Genomic DNA, 20,325 nt, shown 5'->3' on the forward strand with positions numbered 1-20,325 from the left:
TGAATAATTTCTAATAGACAGTAACACAATTCTAAAATTTGACATTTTCTCTCTTGGTGGCTAACTATTTCATACATTTAAAAATGGCAATTCTATATTATTTTTAGTATATATGTAGTCATGGTGGTTTTGTGAAGGTTTGAGTTGATCCTGGCACTGGGCTACTATTTTCTTTTTCTTATTGTGATGCGTAAGTGATTACTGTGATAGCTTCTGCTCTCCTTCCATCTTTTCTAATGCAGAACTCATCTCAGCTGTCCATCTTGGGGGGTCTAAACTCTCAAAAACAGAGACTTTGGAGAAATTACATTGTGTTTATTTTAATAATCTTACTTCATGGACATGAAGAGGGGGAAATCGGAGGGGGAGACGAACCATGAGAGACTATGGACTCTGAGAAACAAATTGAGGGTTCTAGAGGGGAGAGGGGTGGGGGGATGGGTTAGCCTGGTGATGGGTATTGAGGAGGGCACATTCTGCATGGAGCACTGGGTGTTATACGCAAACAATGAATCATGGAACACTACATCAAAAACTAATGATGTATGGTGATTAACATAACATAATAAAATAAAAAAAATAATCTTACCTCATGGAATCTAGTTACCTTCAATTGTATTTTAATTTTTTACGTGTCAAACACTGATTTTGATATCTTAAACCATGTTTTGTGACTACAGCACAGCCTTTTACTACTAGTGCCCTCATATATTTGTGGGAGGATTTTGTACTTGCTCAACGTCATGATGCAGACTCCTCTGCCCAACCAAGGATTTTATCTTGGTCCCCAGCTGGCCTTCTCAGCCCTTTAGTGACAGGTGTCATGGGTGATCATACCAAAATGGGTGACCAGGCCAATGAAAAGGAAAGCTGAGGCATCAACCAGAGGTGTTAGAGAAGTCACATTTCTCACGTTCCTGTACTTTTTTAGTGTCTCTTTTTCTCTAACAAGAGAGAGATCCTAAAGCATTAGGATTTTATTTCACTTGGCTAGAATATATTCATTGCTCATTGATGTACCTGGTAATGTTTATTTATCCTGTCTTATTTCAGAACAGGAAACAGGCGTGGAAAGGTTAAATTACATTATCTAAGGTCACATAGCTGGTCATTTGAGCTGCCATATGAATTCAAGTCAGTCTGATTCCAATTCCTGTGCTTTTTACCCTGGTATTTATCACTGATAGCATACCCCTCTTAATTACTGTCCAAAATATCTCTCAAATTTTTCATTTCTGGAGAACAAGGTAAAAATAACAGGGATGACAAGGTACTAAATGGGAATACTGCTTTCTCTTGGTTGTCTTCGTTGTATAGAATCTAGGTCGATTTGTGATTGAGATAAAGCTGTGGTTCACAAGGGAGGGAATGGGAGAATGCAGGGAGCCCCCTCCAAGGAGGAGTCTCCATCAGCACTACCCTTAGAAGATTCTACTAGAGTGGTTCTGACTTCTGATATTCCTTTCTTTCCTATACTTCATCATCTCCACCTGTTGGGATGCACTATTGAGAAGGCAATGGGACTTGGGATTGAAGTTAGGTGTTTACCCAACAATGTGTAGAAAAGTCTTTTGATATGAAGAAAAAAAAAAGTAAGGGGCAGGGCTGGACCTCACTGGCGTTTTTCTTGGCATGATGAGAGCTTTCTCTGTCTAATGGTAAGAGAATTTCTGTTGGAAAGAGTACAATTTTTAAATACTCGATCCCCTTCCTTCAGGTTTGCTCTCTACCTCACATCACTGTCAGGAGGGGGAAGAAGTTGTTAGGGAGCAAATCATAATCAGAGATGCTGATGAGATAAGCTTCTGTGTGTGCAGCTTGCAATCTCTATTCCTCTTTAAAGAGTCTATCATTTATCATTATTGGCAAGAAAAGGAACTGCCACTGAGACCAACAGCAGATAAAAAGTAGCTGATCCCACAGCTGCTGCTGCTTCCCCCGCAGGGATCAGAAAAGGAACTGCCACAACTTCAGTCCCCTCGTAAATTCCTAGGGTGACCTGATTTGAATTGCTCCCCACTAAGGAGTAAAGCACACACTAAAGGAGGTGCTGGTACTTTCTGAATTTGGACAAATGAACATATGATTCGGTGTTTTGTTTTAATACATAATAGATATAGCAGTTGCTCTGCATACTTCATGCGTTGAATCGAGTCCAAATCCAAAAATATATTCTTTTTTTAATATTTTATTTATTTATTTGACAGAGAGAGACACAGTGAGAGAGAGAACACAAGCAGGGGGAGTGGGAGAGGGAGAAGCAAGCTTCCCGCAGAGCAGGGAGCCCGATGTGGGGCTCAATCCCAGGACCCTGGGATCATGACCTGAGCCAAAGGCAGAGGCTTAACTACTGAGCCACCCAGGCATTCCTGAAAATATATTCTCATGGAAAAGATTACTGAGAGGTAATTAAAGGTCTAGCCCAGGCCACAAACCCCAAGGAGAGCTAGGCTCAGCACCTCTGTGAAGGCATGATGCCCTACGTAAGCACAGCGATGAATGCTTCCCTTGGGTCCTGCCACTCACTACCTTTGATGTACCTGATAAAGCTGGTGACAGATGCACTTCAGAAATACTTTATTTTTTTTATTTTTTTAATATTTTATTTATTTATTTGACAGAGAAAGACACAGCAAGAGAGGAAACACAAGCAGGGGGAGTGGGAGAGGGAGAAGCAGGCTTCCCGCTGAGCAGGGAGCCCGATGCGGGGCTTGATCCCAGGACCCTGGGATCATGACCTGAGCCGAAGGCAGACGCTTAACTGACTGAGCCACCCAGGCACCCCCAGAAGTACTTTAAATAAGGGTGTCTTACTTCTAGTTTGATGTTCAAAGTACATCCCTGCAAGATCATCAGCTAAAGTGAGATTTCTACTCACAAAAAGTTGGTAATTTTATGGATACTTTTTATTGTTTTTGAAGGAAAAGCCCTGAAACAAATTGAAGGCTACAGAGTGCATCTAATTTATTACTATCTATTTTATTCCACATACTAAATTAGTAGTTTAACTTATTTTAGAGTAATTTTATTTTTTTCAGATATGGAAATTAATACACAAAACGCAGGTGTTTTTGCATGAAGCTAGAAAGGTGTTTGCATTACAAATGGTCAAATCCCTACCCTGAATCCTTGGGCTCTAACCCTATGTCCATCCATTCTTGGACAGTGTGTCAAGGTGAAAAATCTAAGGCTATTCTGTGCTCAGTGTCTTGATTTGAAATATTCAGAAAGTAGACTTACTCAGAAATTGGAAGCTGGTTTAATACATTGTGCCAGCCATCCTGAAAGCCATTTCAATAGACTCTGTACCCTGGCATTTGTTTTAGAAATAATTGCATGCAAATGTAGTTTAACATCTGTACTATGTCTCTTAATCCTAACCAGGCATTTTCCATTAGATGTAGTCTGAAAATCACATTAAGAAAAATATATCATCTGTGAAATTATATTCTGAACGCCCCAAATAGAAAGAAAGGGGCAGTATCCAGTTAAATCTCATATGAAGCATTCCTTTCTTTTCCTGAACCCCAAATTTTAGAAAATTCATTTCATTTCTTTAGCACTACATTATAAAATTGAACTGAGATCTTAAGTTTTCTCCAAAGTTTTCAGTGTAGTTTACCACAAAACTTTCTCAAAGATAAAAATGCCCTGGTCTATCAAATTATTTTCTTACCTTTTGCTTGGTAATACAAAATTTAATTTTTTTGTACCTTTATGGTGATACAACTCAGACATATTACATTTTAGTACACTTCCATTCTTTCAAGCAGAGTTTTCCAAGTGCAGTTTTGATACTGAACTGACTTTAAATATGCTATAATTTATTAGTATATTTAGGGAACTAGGGAAAAATAGTAAGGAATAAGACATATGCAGGGTTCTAGGAAAGCAACTGACTGGAAGGAAGGGGAAGGGGAGTTCCTAGAGACTTGAAAAGTGATTTCTTGCCATCGTAAATATTTTCAGAGAATCTCTTGTGGCATTCTGCTTGGGTCACAGTTACTTCTTAAGGATGATAGTTAGAGTACTCTAAATACCTCAGAAGTGTTTTTATGTATTTGACCCTTCATCAAATCCTCCAAGAGAAAAAGCAGAGGGTGTCTGCATTTAGTGATGAGAGATTTGGTGCGCATAAAGACCGCTTGGCTTTACAGGATGCTCTTGAAGAGCCAGCCTCTGCTTCTCTTTTTGTGCTCACCCCTGGCATCCTCTCTTTTCTCTGGCCTTGCTGGACCATCTGTGTTTCTCTGAATACACCAGGGGGTCGTTTACCTTCCAGCCTTCATTTAGGCTGTCCCTTTGATCTCCCTACCTCCACCCACCACATACCCATTTTGTATACTAATATCTACTCATTATCACCTCGTCTAAAATCCTTTTCTGTCCCTCCTTTATGCTCCCATAACATCCTGTGCAAACAGCTGATATACCATTTATTATGTTACTCATCACTAGTAATTTGTTTTCCCAATTTGCTTGTAAGTTCTTTGGGTTAGGTACTCCCACTTGACTTTGTATCCTAATTCTTAACTTAGTAAGTGGTGTTCTGTAGTACTCCACAGAAGTGAGAGGAATCCCCACTCAAAATTTGGTTCAGATGTCAAAGGTCAGGACACCCCAAACACCAAGAGAACTTGAGAGAAATTTTATTCTTCACACAAGAAAGAGACTCCTAGGGAGAGCTGATTGGACACAGGCAGGTCCCAGCTGGCTTGGGAAAGTAGAGGGAATGGGTTGGATCTTTATAGGGCCTGTGGGGTGGGCTGGGGAAAAGATCCCTTGAGGAGGGATTTAAATTTCCCATTCATGGCCAAGGAGGAGGAGCGTGAACCAACTTTCTGCCCAGATGTGCGGCCAGCGGGGAAAGGGAGGTTGAGACTTAAAAAGAAGTCAGCAGTCAAAATAAAAAATGGAATCGAACTCTTTATTGTAAGTGACTTATAATATGTGATCATTAAATCTTTTGTGAATAAAATGTGAACAAACTACAGAGTCAGGCATTAGCCTCCATGTCATCAAAAGATACATTTTAAGCCCCTACATGTCCTGTACAGGTATACAGGACCACGGTTCTGTACATTCTCATTTCACAGAGAAAGTTGTTTGCTGTGGCAGAATCTGACCTTACGTTACCTCCCCTAACTCAAGGTAACAAGAGACGTCTGCATTTTCTTTTAACTACAAAGTAAAAAAGAAGAGCAGAAAACAAAGGACTATTGTTCTTATGTTTGCATAAGTGATTTCTGCATAGCCTCAATATACCCAGGAGGAAAAAAAATCCTATATGTAGAATCTGTCCATTTTATCTGTTAAATAATTATTGTATATTTAAAATGTTGTCTTTTGCCCTCCAGATGTTTATGAGAAATTCAGCCCCCTATTTTTTTCCCAGAAGAGTTAAAAATAATTTCTTGAATGAAGCGAATAAGCATACCACAAGTAAGCAAAAAATACAATAGTCTACCAGTATTCTGCAGGAGTATCTCATGGCAGAAGTGTCTGTTGACTGCTGCCTTCATTCCCTCTTAAAACATAATAACTGCATCACTTGTAGGAGCACTATGGGCATCTTTTGTTTTTCAGTGACTTTAGGCACATGAAAGCTACTCGATTAACATCCCTGGGGATTCGGGTTGTCTACGTCGTCAGTGAACAGGTGTAGGTCTTATCCTTCTCACAAGCAGTAACCAGGTCATCTACCCCATCCTTGATCTCAGCCACACCTGTGCAGACAGCCGGGCTCTGTGGGTGAGAGGTGTCCGTATCTGTTCTATTCTTGGCTCCTCTGCTGAGATTTCTAACAAGGGTGCCAATTAGTGCCAGTTATGATGGCAGGTTTCTGAGGTGAATAAGACAGGATTGACAAAAACAGGGCGAAAAATCTGACTTCAGCATTGTTATAGTCTGTAATTTTTCTTAATTCTTCGGTACTTTTTCACCATGAAATGGGGATCAAATATTATTTTAGGAATTTCAGTGGACATAACTGATTAATATTAAGTACTTTAAAATTTCAACTCCTCCAAATATCTGTGGTATCTAGAGGGAGACAATGGCCATCTACTGAAAAAAGTGTTGACTGACTAAATAGTAGAATGAAAGAATGAAAAATTACCTGTCACACAACTATCCCGAACACGAAAGACAGTGTTTCTCCACATATGATCATAGAAGCTCTAAATCACAACCACCAAGATGCTTGTTAAAATGCATGGAATATGCACCCAATCCCAGATCTTTTGAATCTGAATCTCTAGGAAGGTAGCCTTGAATCTGTGATTATAATAGCTGGTCCCAAGATTCTTTTACACACTAAAGTTTGAGAGCCTGTGCAGTATGTATACAGGATCTATAATGCACAGAAGCCTTAAAAATAAGTAAATGCATGGCCTTTTGTAAATAATTTCAGCTCCCTGGACTTCCATTTCGCTTCTCTGCAAAGTGATTCCTTAATGGCCGCATCCTGTTCTCCTCAATACCATGTGGGTTTTGCAGTCTGTGCAATAGGAAAAAAAGGAAGGCGGGGCTAACTACTTACTCAGGATGAAGAATGAAATCTTAAGGACCTTGGGATCATGACCTGAGCTTCATGAAGGCAGACACTTAACCAACTGAGCCACCCAAGAGCCCCAGATGCTTCAGTTTTCAACATATTAAAGAAGGGGGCATCTGGCTGGCTCAGTTAGTGGAGCATGCAACTCTTGATCAGGGTAGTGGATTTGAGCCCCAAATTGAGTGTAGAGATAACTTAAAAAATAAAATCTTAGGAAAAAACTTAAAAATTTGAGCACAGCTTTAGCCAACCTCAAGAAACAAACTATAATTTAAAACATTTTCATTTATCATGAAAGATCAATACATGATTCTTGCCTACTTTTCTATGAAACATATACCGTCAACTTTGCAAAAATTACATTCTTCCTTAAAAGTCACTTTATTGTGTCAGTGAATGCAAACACACTCATTAATTTTTTGCTTTGCTGCGTCAGGTTTCTAAAAAGAAAAATACATATTTCATTTTATTTTTACTCAAGTATAATTGACATACAATAATATATTAATTGCAGATGTACAACATAGTAATTAAACATTTTTATACATTATGAAATGATCACCACGGTAAGTCTAGTTAACATCTGTCACCATACCAAGTCATTGCGATATTACTGGCTCTATTTCCTATGCTGTAGTTTACATCCCTGTGACTTCTTTATTTTACAACTGGAAGTTTGTACCTCTTAATCTCTTCGCCTCTTTCACTCTTCCTCCCACCCCTCTGGCAACCAACAGTTTGTTCTCTGTATTTATTAATCTCTTTCTGTTTTGTGTTCCCTTTTTGTTTGTTTGTTTTTTTTTTTTTTTTTTTAGATTCACATATAAGTGAACTTATATGGTATTTGTCTGATTTATTTCTCTTAGCAGAACACCCTGCAGGTGGGGCACCTGGGTGGCTCAGTCGTTAAGCATCTGCCTTCGGCTCAGGTCCTGATCCCAGGATCCTGGGATGGAGCCCTGCATCAGGCTCCCTGCTCAGCGGGAAGCCTGCTTTTCCCCCGCATGTGTTCCCTCTCTCGCTGTGTCTCCCTTTGTCAAATAAATAAATCAAATCTTTAAAAAAAAAAAATACCCTGCAGGTCCATAAATGTTGTTGCAAATGGCAAGATTTCTTTTTTATGGTGGAGTAATATTGCATTGTATGCAATATACCACATATTCATTATCCACTCATCTATCAGTGGACTCAGGGATGCTTCCATGTCTTGGCTATTGTAAACAATAAGGTAGGGGTACCTATCTTTTCCAAATTAGTGTTTTCATTTTCTTCAGATCCAGAAGTGGAATTGCGGGATTGTATGGTAATTCTATTTTTAACTTTTTGAGGAACCTCCACACTGTTTTTCACAGTGACTGCACCAGATTACATTCTTACCAATTGTGCCTGAAGCGTTCCTTTTCTCCACATCCTCATCGACACTTGTTATTTCTTGTCTTATTGATACTCACCAATCTGACAAGTATGAAGTGACATCTCATTGTGGTTTCGATTTGCATTTCCCTGATGATGAGTGATGTTGAACATCTTTTCATGTGTCTGTTTGCCACCTGTATGTCTTCTTTGGGAAAATTATCTGTTCAGGTGCTCTGAATTGGATTGTTTGTTTGGTGTTGGTTGTATGTGTGCTTTATATATTTTGGATATTAACCCCTATTGAATGTATCGTTTGCAAATATCCTCTGTCATTCAGTAGGTTGCCTTTTTGGCTCATTGTTTTCTTGACTGTACAAAAGCTTTTAGCTTAATGTAGTCCCAATAGTTTATTTTTGCTGTTGCCCTTGCTGGAGGAGACAGATCCAAAAAAAAGTATTGCTAAGACTGATGTCCAACTGTTTACTGCCTGTGTTTTCTTTTAGGAGTTATATGGTTTCAGGTATTCTGTTTAGGTCTTTAATCCACTTTGAGTTTATATTTTTTATAGGTGTAAGAAAGTCCAGTTTCTTTTCTTTTATTCTTTTTTTTTGTATATAGCTTTCTAGTTTTCCCAGTACCATTTGTTGAAGAGACTCTCTTTTTCCCATTTTTTATTCTTGCCTCTTTTGTCACAGTTTAATTGACCATATAAGTGCGGGTTTGTTTCTCGCCTCTCTGTTCCATTCTATTGATCTGTGTCTGTTTTTGTGCCAATACCATCCTGTTTTGATTACTGTAGCTTTGTAGAATGGCTTGAAATCTGGGATTGTGATACCTCCATCTTGTCCTTCCTTTTCAAGTTTGCTTTGGCTATTCAAGATCTTTTGTGGTACCCTATACATTTGAGGATGATTTGTTTTCTGTAAAAACTGCTCTTGGTATTTTGATAGGGATTGCATTGAATCTGTAGATTACTTTGGGTAATATCATTTTAACAGTTCTTCCAATCCATGAGCATGGTATATCTTTCCATTTATTTGTGTCATGCTCAATTTCTTTTATCACTGTTATATGTAGGTTTCAGAGTGCAGATATTTTACGTCCGTAGTTAAAATATTTTTTGTTCATGTGAAAGAGGCTTTGATTTGTATCATGAAGTCTAATGAGAGACTGAAAGCTATTTGTATGCAGACATAATGTCTGGAGAATTTGTGCATACTTTACAGTGTGTAATAATGCATACATAGTAGGACTTTCATAATATTTTTATTTGAAAAAAATTGAATATTGTTTTGAAGCAGTAATGAGAGTTAATAAATATTAAGTACACAGTTAATAAACAAAGTATATGAGTACCAGCGCTGTTCTAGATACAAATTAATGTATTTAATCTTATGATGGTGTTACTTATCATCCCCTGTCTAGAGAGAAGGGCCAAGAGGGGCTAAATAACTTGCTCAAGGTCACACCACTAATAAGTGTTGAGTCAGGATCTGAACCCCATCAGACTGTCTCCAGAGCTAGTATTTTTATTTTCAACACTAAATGACTTACTTTTTATTGTTTTAACAGAAATTACAGTGATCCATATTTAACTAAAGAATGGATTCCTTCTGAAGTTAATATTAAAAGCTCATTCCTGTACACTGTCCTGGCCTTTTCACTGTTAAAAGGTTCTTTGGTGCTTATTTGAAACAGATGCAAACACTTAAAACATCCATTCACATTGTATTTCCCTGCGATTTGCTAGAATATGTCAGGTTGCCTCTAGGAGACCCATTTCTAAATGATTGTCTGATTTCATTCGCCTTGCTATTTCTTTACAGACTTGCAACTTCATGAATCTATTAAAGCATGGTTGATCAGAGGTTTTTTAGGCTTTCTTGCCAATATTCTATCACTTTCTGTTGTAGAAAGCTCTAGGACAGCCAGGAGAAGAAGCTGGGTGGGTTTTTCAAAGGTGGGTTTCTTCAACCAAGTCTTTTGGCAAGACATGGTGATGGGCTAAGGGTAGTGCAAAATTGATTCTCACATACTTTTAGCTCCAGAAGTTATTAATAAGTTGGTAGTTAAAAGCTTTTGTTTTTCAAATGATTCGCTTTCTTCTGTTATTGTTCTTCAGTAAACTTTAAGGGTTTTGTTTTTTGGGTTTTTTTTAGAGAGAGAGAGACATATAGTGCAGGGGGTGGAGGTGGCAGAAGGAGAGGGAGAGAATCCTAAGCAGACTCCATGCTCAGCATGGAGCCCAACTCAGGGCTCTATCCCATGACCCCAAGATCATGACCTGGGCGAAAATCAAGAGTTGGTCCCTTAACCGACTGAGCCATCCAGGCACCCAGTAAACTTTAAAATTAAGTTAGCTTTCCATTTTCACAAATTTTACTTTTTAACTCTATTTTTATTGCTTACTCAATTGCTTTCTTTTGATTCTTTAAACTATATATATTCTATGATTTTGCATGCAAAGTGACAGGGGCAAAAAAATGTCACTGTGAGTCCTCAGTGTGGGGCAGTCCATATCTCTCTTGTCCCTAAGGATAAACTAATTTAATGTGCTTTATTTCTGTCTGTGTTAATAAGAATGATTTGGCATTGTCAGTCAGCGAGTGTTTTGATTAGTCAGTTTCTGGTTAATAAAAATATGACATTATGATCCTATGGAATCAAAAAAATAATGAAAATTGGGGCACCTGGGTGGCTCATTCGGTTGAGCATCAGACTCTTGATTTTGGCTCAGGTCATGATCTCAGGGTCCTGAGAGCAAGCCCTGCATCAGGCTCTGCACTCAACAGAGAGTCTACTTAAGATTCTCTCCTCCCTCTTCTTCTGTCCCTCTACCCCTCCTCTCCCTCTTTCTCTCTCTCTCTCTCTCTCAAATAAATAAATAAATCTTAAAAAAATACAAAATAATGAAAATATACTTTGCACAATGAGAACTTATATTTTAGTGATTCTGAGGGTCTTTCAGAATCTTGCTTCATATTAAAGTTTATCTCATTGTTTATCAATTAAAATCATATTTGGAAAATGTTTGAAAAGCAATTAAGGAAAATACAGTTGGATTATACTTAAATTCATTGAAATCATAGTTCTAAGTCATTTGAGCTGAGAATGGAGAACATTCGCTCTCAACATGAAGCTCCAGGCTGCTTTCATCGCAGAGCTCTAATCTATAGAGAAATGTAGTCAAAATCTCCTTCTTATAATGAAATGCTTCTGATATCCTTAAATAGTCCCTACACCATTTTATTCCATAGCATCTCTTTTGTATTTGTATCGCTGTACTTGTACATTATCTGGCAATTTCCTGTTTGTATATTCCTCAAGTGCTGAGACTTACTCCCCTCTGGATCCTCCCTTCTGACCCTGTGATTGAGATGGCAAATCTTCATCACTCCAGTATGTTTGGTAGTATATTGGAGACACAAAGTACAGTATTTTATTTAATTTGGGTGCTCTTGAAAGAGTTTAAGGTGATGTTGCTTATTTATGGAGTTTAGTTTTTAGTATTAAATGTAAATAGTGTCATAGCACCTTTGGAGTTCTGGTGCTGCTCACTTATTTTTGGTCTTATGCAGATGTTGATCTGAGGATTTTTTGTGAGTCTGGTTCATTGCTATGGTTTAGAGTAGCACTTCATTTTTTTAGGATGCTTATGACCTTGTTAAATAGCAGTCCAAAAATCATGTGGCTTGTTTTGATTTTAACCAAAGTTACAGCTGCCTAGCTGTAAAGCAGTCAGTTTCTCTTATTATGACTAGTTCTTCAACTTGTACTGTTTTAAATTGCCTGCAATTAGCATATTTCAACCTTATTTTTAGGTTTAAATTGCAGTGTGAGAGTGTACTCTCCTCTTAGCTAATTAGTGCTATCAAGGAACAGTAGGTTACCTCATTAGTACCATGTGCATTTAATTAAAGAAGAGAAAATTGGAGTTAACCTCATAGTTAATATTTTCACAGAGTGCTACAATGCCAACACCTTCAATTGGAGTCACACCCCTGTGTATCTAATTATGCACTGGTGCCAAATAAGGTTAGCAAGGGTACTACAAGGCTGTTGACAAAATAATTTATATGAAAACGTGTTTGTTGGATTCTGACAGTAAAATATAACTTGAACATTTCCCCCCCACGCACACACCCTGTAGTCTTCATCTGCCAGCATCAGGTAACGTACTTCTTCATAGGAAACGAAAGGAAAGGACTATTTTGGAAGGCATTTTTCCTGTTTGAATTAATGTTGCTCTTATCTTCCAGAAAATGGCATATAGCCATGTAAAGCATATACAGTCGTTTCTTAAACAGAGACCCTGAACTTCAGATATGTATTTGAAAAGAATTATTTATAAGATGTAATATTTACATGCATCAAACCACTACAAATACTCCCTGACACCCCTACCACATCCCTCCTTGCTTTTCTTCTTTTCTGATATAATTTCCCTGGTGTATCTTATGAATGGGGATCATCCTTTCATATCCTACATGAAGTCTGAGGATGTGTTGTCACATGGTCTATTCAAATGCAGTGTAATCCTTTTGCCCTTCAGACAAAATCTTTGAAATGTCTGATGCTACTTAGGTAAAAAATGACATTCCATGTCATTTATCAATAAATAATCACTTTACTTTTACAGATAAAAATGCAAACTATACATTTGAGTATATAAAGTAGTTCTCAATACAAGTGGCACAAATCAACAGGTTTTAACAGACTGTAGAGTTTGGCTCCATAGTCTCAAATATATATTTAATGGCAATACTTGTGTTATAATAATGCATGGCTAAGGCAGTTTAAAGAGATTCTTGTGATTATTCTCACATTTCATGACAAGCCAGGATTTATGTTCCATTTGTATTGGTTATAGTTGAGTACAAGTCAATAGTTAGCTTTTTCAAAAAGAGATAATTAAAGTTTTAAGGGCAAATACCATCCCATACTCTAAAATCACAGTCCCATTTAAATTTTAGGAGTATTCTCTAACATTGGCCATAATTTTAGGGGCAGTGGGAAATGGGAAGTGAGATTCCTGAGTCAAGGTCATGGTAGACCATGAAATTTTTTGGTTAGTGGTTAATTCGTTATGTTCAAATATTCAACTTTGCATTTGCCAAGTTATTTTTATTTTTTAATTCTATACTGTTATTAACTGTGACACAAAGATGGAATAGTCTCATCTACGTTCACCCACCAAGATAATAATCCAAAAATATTTTTAAATGATAATGTACATTATTAGCATAAGCCTTAAGATTGGGGCAGGGAGAGCCAACTCCTGATTCTCTTTGTTTAATCTAGGAATTGCTTCCAGAAATAAAATTATGTGTCTGTGGCCACTCTTCTGGTGATGGGCATCCTCACAACACATTTGCAGTAAGTTACACTGGGCAATGAGAAATTCAGCTGCTAAGCACAAAGCCATAGACTCAATACCACAAAGTAGATTATCTGTGATTTTCTATTAGCCACTCCCTTTCATTGATGATGATTAATCAGAGATGATTAATGTTAAGATACCAGTGTAATTAGTTGGTTTTCTGTTACTTCTTGTATTCTCTCTTCAATTATATTTCATCATCTATATACTTCACTGTTTCTGTGAGTTGATGGCATTAAAATTTACCTGAAATATGTAAAGGTATATGGTTGACTCACCACTACACCTTTCTTGAACTTTTAGGAATCATTTGATGAGATAGTGTTGACTTGCAAAAATAGAGATTATGAATAGATATAATACATATTTACATATTTTAGGGGAAAGTTGCTGTTCCATGTCTGCCAGTTACCATATAAATATGCCAAGGCCTTTTTTTTAAACATATTCTGTCACTAGAGTATAATTTGTGTCTTTAGACTCTAATATTCAATGAAAATTGCTTTCATGACCCAATTCACATACCAGTTAGCCTTGGAAATGAATAACAATCCTGAAGTGGCCATTCAAGAATTTTTAAATAGAGCAAATTCATGTTTCCATTTAGCGTGGATACTACCTGTATTCTTAAGGAATCTCTAAATATGTGAGTCATATATTTTCATATATAGAATTTTTGCTTATTTCCTTAAGAATTGAGGTACTTAGTTTCTGGACTAGAGTATTCCTAAATTGGCTCACCCAAAATTTACTTTTAAGATCCTATACATAATATTTCCTGATTTATAATTGATAGAACACATCACAGTTAAGACTTTTATAAATAAATAGTGTCTTCCTGAATAAAGAAGAAATTTCTAATTTTATACCTTAGTTTAAAAAAAAGACTTTTCTTGATAAAAATAGTGTGAAATTAATATGGAATGCTATTCTTTGTGGAAAATATACAAACATAAAGCATTTTAAAAAATGTTTGATGCAAAACAAAAACAGTGGAAACAACATAACATAAACTATTTTATGGAAATAGTGAATGCAGAGAATTGGTAATGAATTTTGTACATTAAAACAGGTGTCTCAATGATCCGAAGTTACCTAGTTTGGGTTTCATTCATTTTAATCCTACAGTGTTTGCCCTTCCTGAACTTTCTTGGAAATAATAATATCTGGAAAAAATGCCAAAAATTAAAAAGCAGTGGTAAGTTTTGCTGAAATGATGTAAATTTCTGTGAAAGACTAAACTAATCTAACTATTCTCTCTATGTTTTGAAGGAAGATAAATTTAAGATGAACTTCAAAAATAACTGTATACTTATTAATAAAAATTCATCCAAAAATATACTTTAAGAAAATAGTGCATTAAAAATGGAAAAGACAGTATTTCTAATTGGTAACACTTTTTCCTAAAATAATCCCAATGGAAAAATTGTTTTCATTAGATTGAAGAGTGAGCTGACTGAACTATTAGTAATGTTTGTTCTTTATCTAAAACTACTTCTACAAGTTAAAAAAAAATCATTTTCTATTCTACTGACATAAGAATAAATCTATAGCATCAGATCTTTATATTTTCACTGACATATTTTCAGAATGAAAACAAACCACAGAGAAATTAAATGACTTACCAGAGGCCATTTAATTCCTCAATAGCAAGGCTGAATTTATAACCCAAGTCTGTGATCATCAGTGTATTGGTCTTTCCAAGGATATGCCAGATTGTTCGTGGTTGCCTTGAGGGCTCTGTTGAATAGGAGTGTAAAGTTGTTCTATGTGTCAAGACTGTGGTTAGTATCTAAGACAGAAAGACTACCAAGATAAATTAGTGAGGTCTGCTGTGGCTGATAGGCAGAGGGAGTATGGAAGTGCATAGACCAGGTATTTGCCATCCACATGGTGCACCAAACTTAATACTTCAAATCAGTCACTGAGTGACTCTGCAAATGATGCCTCCTGACTTCACGACACTAGGGAAACACTAAATATTAAGTAGGTGTTTTTCTTTTATTGACTATATTAGCTATAACCTTTCTGCAAGCTAAAATGGCTACATAGTGGGATTTAAAATCAAGTTGCAAACTAAAGCAAATGATATCTGTTATTCACAGTTGACAATGTCTGTGCAATGGACATAGATCTCTTTTTAGTATTTAGTAAATTTCATAAGTACCAATACTCTGGGGTGATACTTAACTAAATTCTGGAGTACCATAAGATAACTGGTAGGCTGAAAGGAAGAAGGGTGTAGAAAGTATGCATACAGGTCTCTAAAGCCAGCCACATTCCTTTATAATCTATTTAACTGAAATGTGTAATAAATTGTGAATCACTGTAATAATTCTAAAAATTCATATATCCCTGTCAGTGGATTAATTTAATATCACACATATTACTTCCATGGTTGATCCACCTTCACAAATAAAAAGCCAAAATTTTCAAGCAAATGTTCCAAATTGGCAGATGAAAATACTTTTTACTTCCTCCCCCTTAACTTCAGAAATATAAATCCTCCAAGTTTATTAAAAAGCTGGAAATAAAGTACCATAAATTTCAGAGAAAACTACTTGCAATTACCAAAGGTAGGTTAAAGCTCAAATTACCTTAAAGAAATAAGTAATATTACCTATTTGATACTAAACTGATGTCAGAAGCTCCCCATCCCCACCATCCTCTCCCAGGCATTTCTTCCATCCAGTTCCCAACAAAAGAAGTGATAAAAATATATTTCAGAGAAGCATTTTCTGGTGTTTTAGTATGCAAGTAGCCATCAGACGTTAGCTGTCATCTGAGTAGCTGTCATCTGAGTATTGTGCTTCTTTATTTGCACATTGTTGAACCTTAGTGATACTTTTATATATCCACTTATAGATTATATTTATTGTGCCTCTACTAATTTATTGCAATACCGGGGAGTAATTGTACTCACTTATATCATCCTTACCTGAAAATTATAATCTTAAGTTCTATCTACCTGTTGTGTTTAAAAAGAAATGTTTGATCTCCATAGGTTGTATGTTTAACATTCTAAGAATAATGACATAAAATCCTTATTGTAACTTTGAATTTTATAGGGAAAAGCATTAAGTTCTGACTTTAAAGGAAAGAGTATGAGTGTAAGAGAGCTTCTTTGTGAGAGATTACTCTTCAATACTTCCTTTTCACACTCAGTTTTTTTTTTCAAATGGTATATATTTAACTCTAATCTGGAAAAATCTTCACTTATTTTACTTTTCTTTCAAACATTGGTAATAAGATAGATGCCTTTTTTCCCCTCCTGATATATCAAACAGCTTTATGAATGGCTGACTGTCGAGAGCCTGAATTTGCTTCCCTACCACACAATAGTAACCCAAGTTCACTCCCCAATAACTAGACCTTGTTGACACCTCATCTGTCTGAGTGGCCTCATTAACACCTACCTGCAGATAATCTTATTGTTAGTTTTGCCTACAGGTTTTTACACCTAAGTGAATACTATTTTACATAGGATTCTGCCTGTTAGCTCCGAATGCTAAGGTAATTAAGTTGAATGCTTGGAGTCTTTGTCTTTTGGGTATTATTTTCAAAACATTTAGCATTGGGTCAAATGAGTATTTTGATGAATAAAACTTGTTGGACCTATAAAACCAAAAATGAAACTTGCTGGCCTTGGTCCAGTTCATTTATAACCCATTTAAATTTCATTGCATTGACCACATTGAATCTCTCCCTCCACAGATTCTTATTCTGTTGTGATTGGCTCCTGAATGTTTCATTTCAAGGAGAATTGTGGATTGGAGGAAATAAGAGAAAGAGGAGGGTGACAGTCTTTAAGAATCTCTTATTTTCTATCCAAATTCATCTCTCTTTTTAGTCTTTACATGAATTCTACCCCGCAGCAAATCATCTATCCCATGGGCTCTGGAATCAGCTTTCTAGACGGAATATTGGACAAATTACTTACCTTTTGTAGCCTCATGCTCTCAATCTATAAAATTAGGATAATATCTACCTCATAGGGTGGTAGTGGGGATTAAATTTTATAACTGTAAAGTACTTACCTGATGACTAACACGTAGGAAATGTGCACTAGATATTCAAGTCAGTTGCTATAGTAGCCATCAATATACTCTTGTTTGGACTAAAGAGGCAATTCTGTTTGATGTAAATTTAAGTACATATTTGGTATTAACACTAAATAAGAAGCATTAGGCATTGGACGCCTGGGTGGCTCAGTTGGTTAAGCGACTGCCTTCAGCTCAGGTCAGGATCCTGGAGTCCCGGGATCGAGTCCCACATCGGGCTCCCTGCTCAGCGGGGAGTCTCCTTCTCCCTCTGACCCTCTTCCCTCTCGTTCTCTCTGTCTCTCACTCTCTCTCTCTCAAATAAATAAATAAAATCTATTAAAAAAAAGAAGCATTAGGCATTACACCTTGAATTATGACTAGGACAGATGGAAATGTTCCTTAATGAGAGGAAAGTCTTTATACTCATTAATTTATGTTAAATCCTGACTTATTCACTCACAAAAATCAGTGTTATCCAAATGTTTTCCAATTTGTTAAGTGGAAGATAGCTAAGTGGAAGAGAAAGAATCCTTCCTCACCAGATCTAAATGATGTCCTTCTGGCAGCCGAGGAAAATTGTTGCCAAAGAATGTTAGAAAAAGTGATTGTACCCCTAATTGTGTGTATCCAGCCAGAGCACACCAAGATACGAAGTCAGGAGATACATGGGGCAGTGCCAGATTACCTCCAGTGTTTTCTTCCTTCTCTATTTATAAACTTATTAGCATAGATGAACCAAGAGTTAAAGATAAATTACTACTGATTGGTAGTATTGACAATTTTAACTAACATGCTATAGACAGTTAACCAGGGATACTATTGTAGTACCTTTTTTAGAGTCCTTCCTATAAACCCCAGATTTAACTTTTCACTATTAGTGTAAAGTTGTAGTAGTGTAAACTTGAATTTATTATGAAGCAGTACAAATTAGATTTGTTAATCGTGTTCATTTTGAGTAGTTTTTATTTGAAGTCCTTTGGTATGAAATAGGCCTTAAGATAACCAAATATTTCAGACCCTTACTGTACAGCTGATTTTGTTAATGCCATAGAGTTATAATATAGTGACCATGTTCAGTGATACTGTTAAAAAATTTCCAGAATGGAAATTTGTTCCAGATTGTTCTATTTCTATTCAGAAATAGAACAAAGATTTCTGTTTTTTAAAACCTTGGTTGACATCTGTATGCAACTTCTTGATTAATCTTTTTCTTTCCAAGTGTAATTCAAAATATTAATAATTATCTTTACACACCTCACTCAGCTGGGATGTAGCTCCCTGAACTCAGTTCATTCTAGACACCTCTCCTGAGTGATTGCCTCTCACCTTCTATTTTATTTCAATATTTGAGATTGCAATGAATTCTCTTGATGTTGGTTCCAAGAAGGACCAGTAGCAGAGCTTTTTCAATGGAGGCTCCTCTTTGAAATTTATAATGAATAATTTACTCCCCTTGATGATTCACCAAAGCATTAGTATGGCAGAAATCAGGGGCTGATGAAAGGATTATTTATTTAGTTATGTGGTTTTGTTGTTGTTAATATATTTTTCATCAACTAAATTGATACACACACTAGAATATGTATGTGACAATAATGTGAATTTATGGTGCCCATTCAGATAGACTATTTTTCCTTTCACATTTTAAAGTTATTTGTAATGAGCTATTAGTGTAGTCTCTACAGATATGAAATATAATCTGCACTAACTTCTAACTGTTCACTCTATAGTTCTTGCACATTTCTAAAGACTTATAAAATGTATATTCCATATTTATTATTTGTATTTCTGTTCCTTGTATATTTCTATATCATCTTATTTTAGCATAATAATCACAAGGCACAAAAAAACAAGTCATCCTTGTGTATAAATCTTCATGACTCATGAGTGTGCACACGCGCACACACACACACACACACACAAACATCCATGCATATATGTATACATATCTAAATGACCAATTATGTAAAAGAATGTGTATGTGCTTTTATTGAATTCTATATGCTATTCATTTTTGTTCTCTTCTTTTGAAGTTAAATTTTTTATGTTTGTAATTTTCATTAGTCAAATGAATCATTTGTTATGCATAGGATTAACAGATTATAGACATCAAATTTTTATCACTGGCACCATTCATGCTACAATGTATTTACTTCAAAAATATTTCCAAATAACTGGATTTTTCATGTAATTTTAATACATAGGATGTCATGTTAAGCAGCATATAATTCCCGTTGACATTAAGACTTAAACCTAAAACTGCATGCTGTACTTTAAATCTTGAGTCAGTGGAGTTCAGAAAGCTTACATTATCAGAGTTCTGTCATGCTATAATCATATAATGATTCATATAACTTAGATGAAATTGCACATGCTTACTTCCAATTAATCATATCCTTTATCATAATGATAATTTTGGTGCTAGTAAATTCACCTTAGTGGTAAGATAAAGAATAAAGTCTTATACCAAGTTAAAGATTTCAAGATGGAACTTCTGTCATATTTAACATTAAAAAACAACATGAAATGCTTAGGCTCTTGCAACCATGTTCCCAAGCTTTTTCCTGAAGTTGTGCTTACCATTCCAACAGATATTCCTCCTGTTCTCTCTTAAGAGAGATAGGATGAGATATTTTGTAATATTGGCAGAAGGAATCTACCTTTCAAATCCAGAGTAGTAGTTATGACATCACACTCCGGAATACATAGGCTGTATATTTAGTATTTTCAGAGTAACAACATAATACTTTAATTTTAATTTAGAATTTTATATGTAAAATATTTAGTCTGGCTAAAACAGACAATATAGAATAGGAATAAGAGACTATGAGAGTTGTCATTTAAGTATTCTTTAAGTAAGAGTATCTTAAGAGATATCACACTGAAGGGAAGGTATCAGGTAAATATCAGATAAATTCTCATTAAATTAAGCATAATTCATAAATTCACATTGTGTAATTTTAGGGGGAAGTGTTGACAAAATTATGTCA

General features: G+C 36.0%; 1 protein-coding gene across 1 annotated transcript in view; it reads left to right on the forward strand.

Annotated features, from left to right (window-relative positions):
* The window catches only part of FOXP2 (forkhead box P2), a 550,365-nt gene that overhangs the window by 416,365 nt on the left and 113,675 nt on the right, over positions 1-20,325 (forward strand). Inside the window, exon 7 of the mRNA XM_025873321.2 lies at positions 13,214-13,288. Coding sequence (XP_025729106.1) covers positions 13,214-13,288 — 75 coding nt within the window. The remainder of the gene's footprint in view (positions 1-13,213; positions 13,289-20,325) is intronic.

Source organism: Callorhinus ursinus, unplaced genomic scaffold (assembly GCF_003265705.2).
Source record: "Callorhinus ursinus isolate GAN/ISIS: 27379988/994484 unplaced genomic scaffold, GSC_fseal_2.0 scaffold12, whole genome shotgun sequence".
NCBI lineage: Eukaryota > Metazoa > Chordata > Mammalia > Carnivora > Otariidae > Callorhinus > Callorhinus ursinus.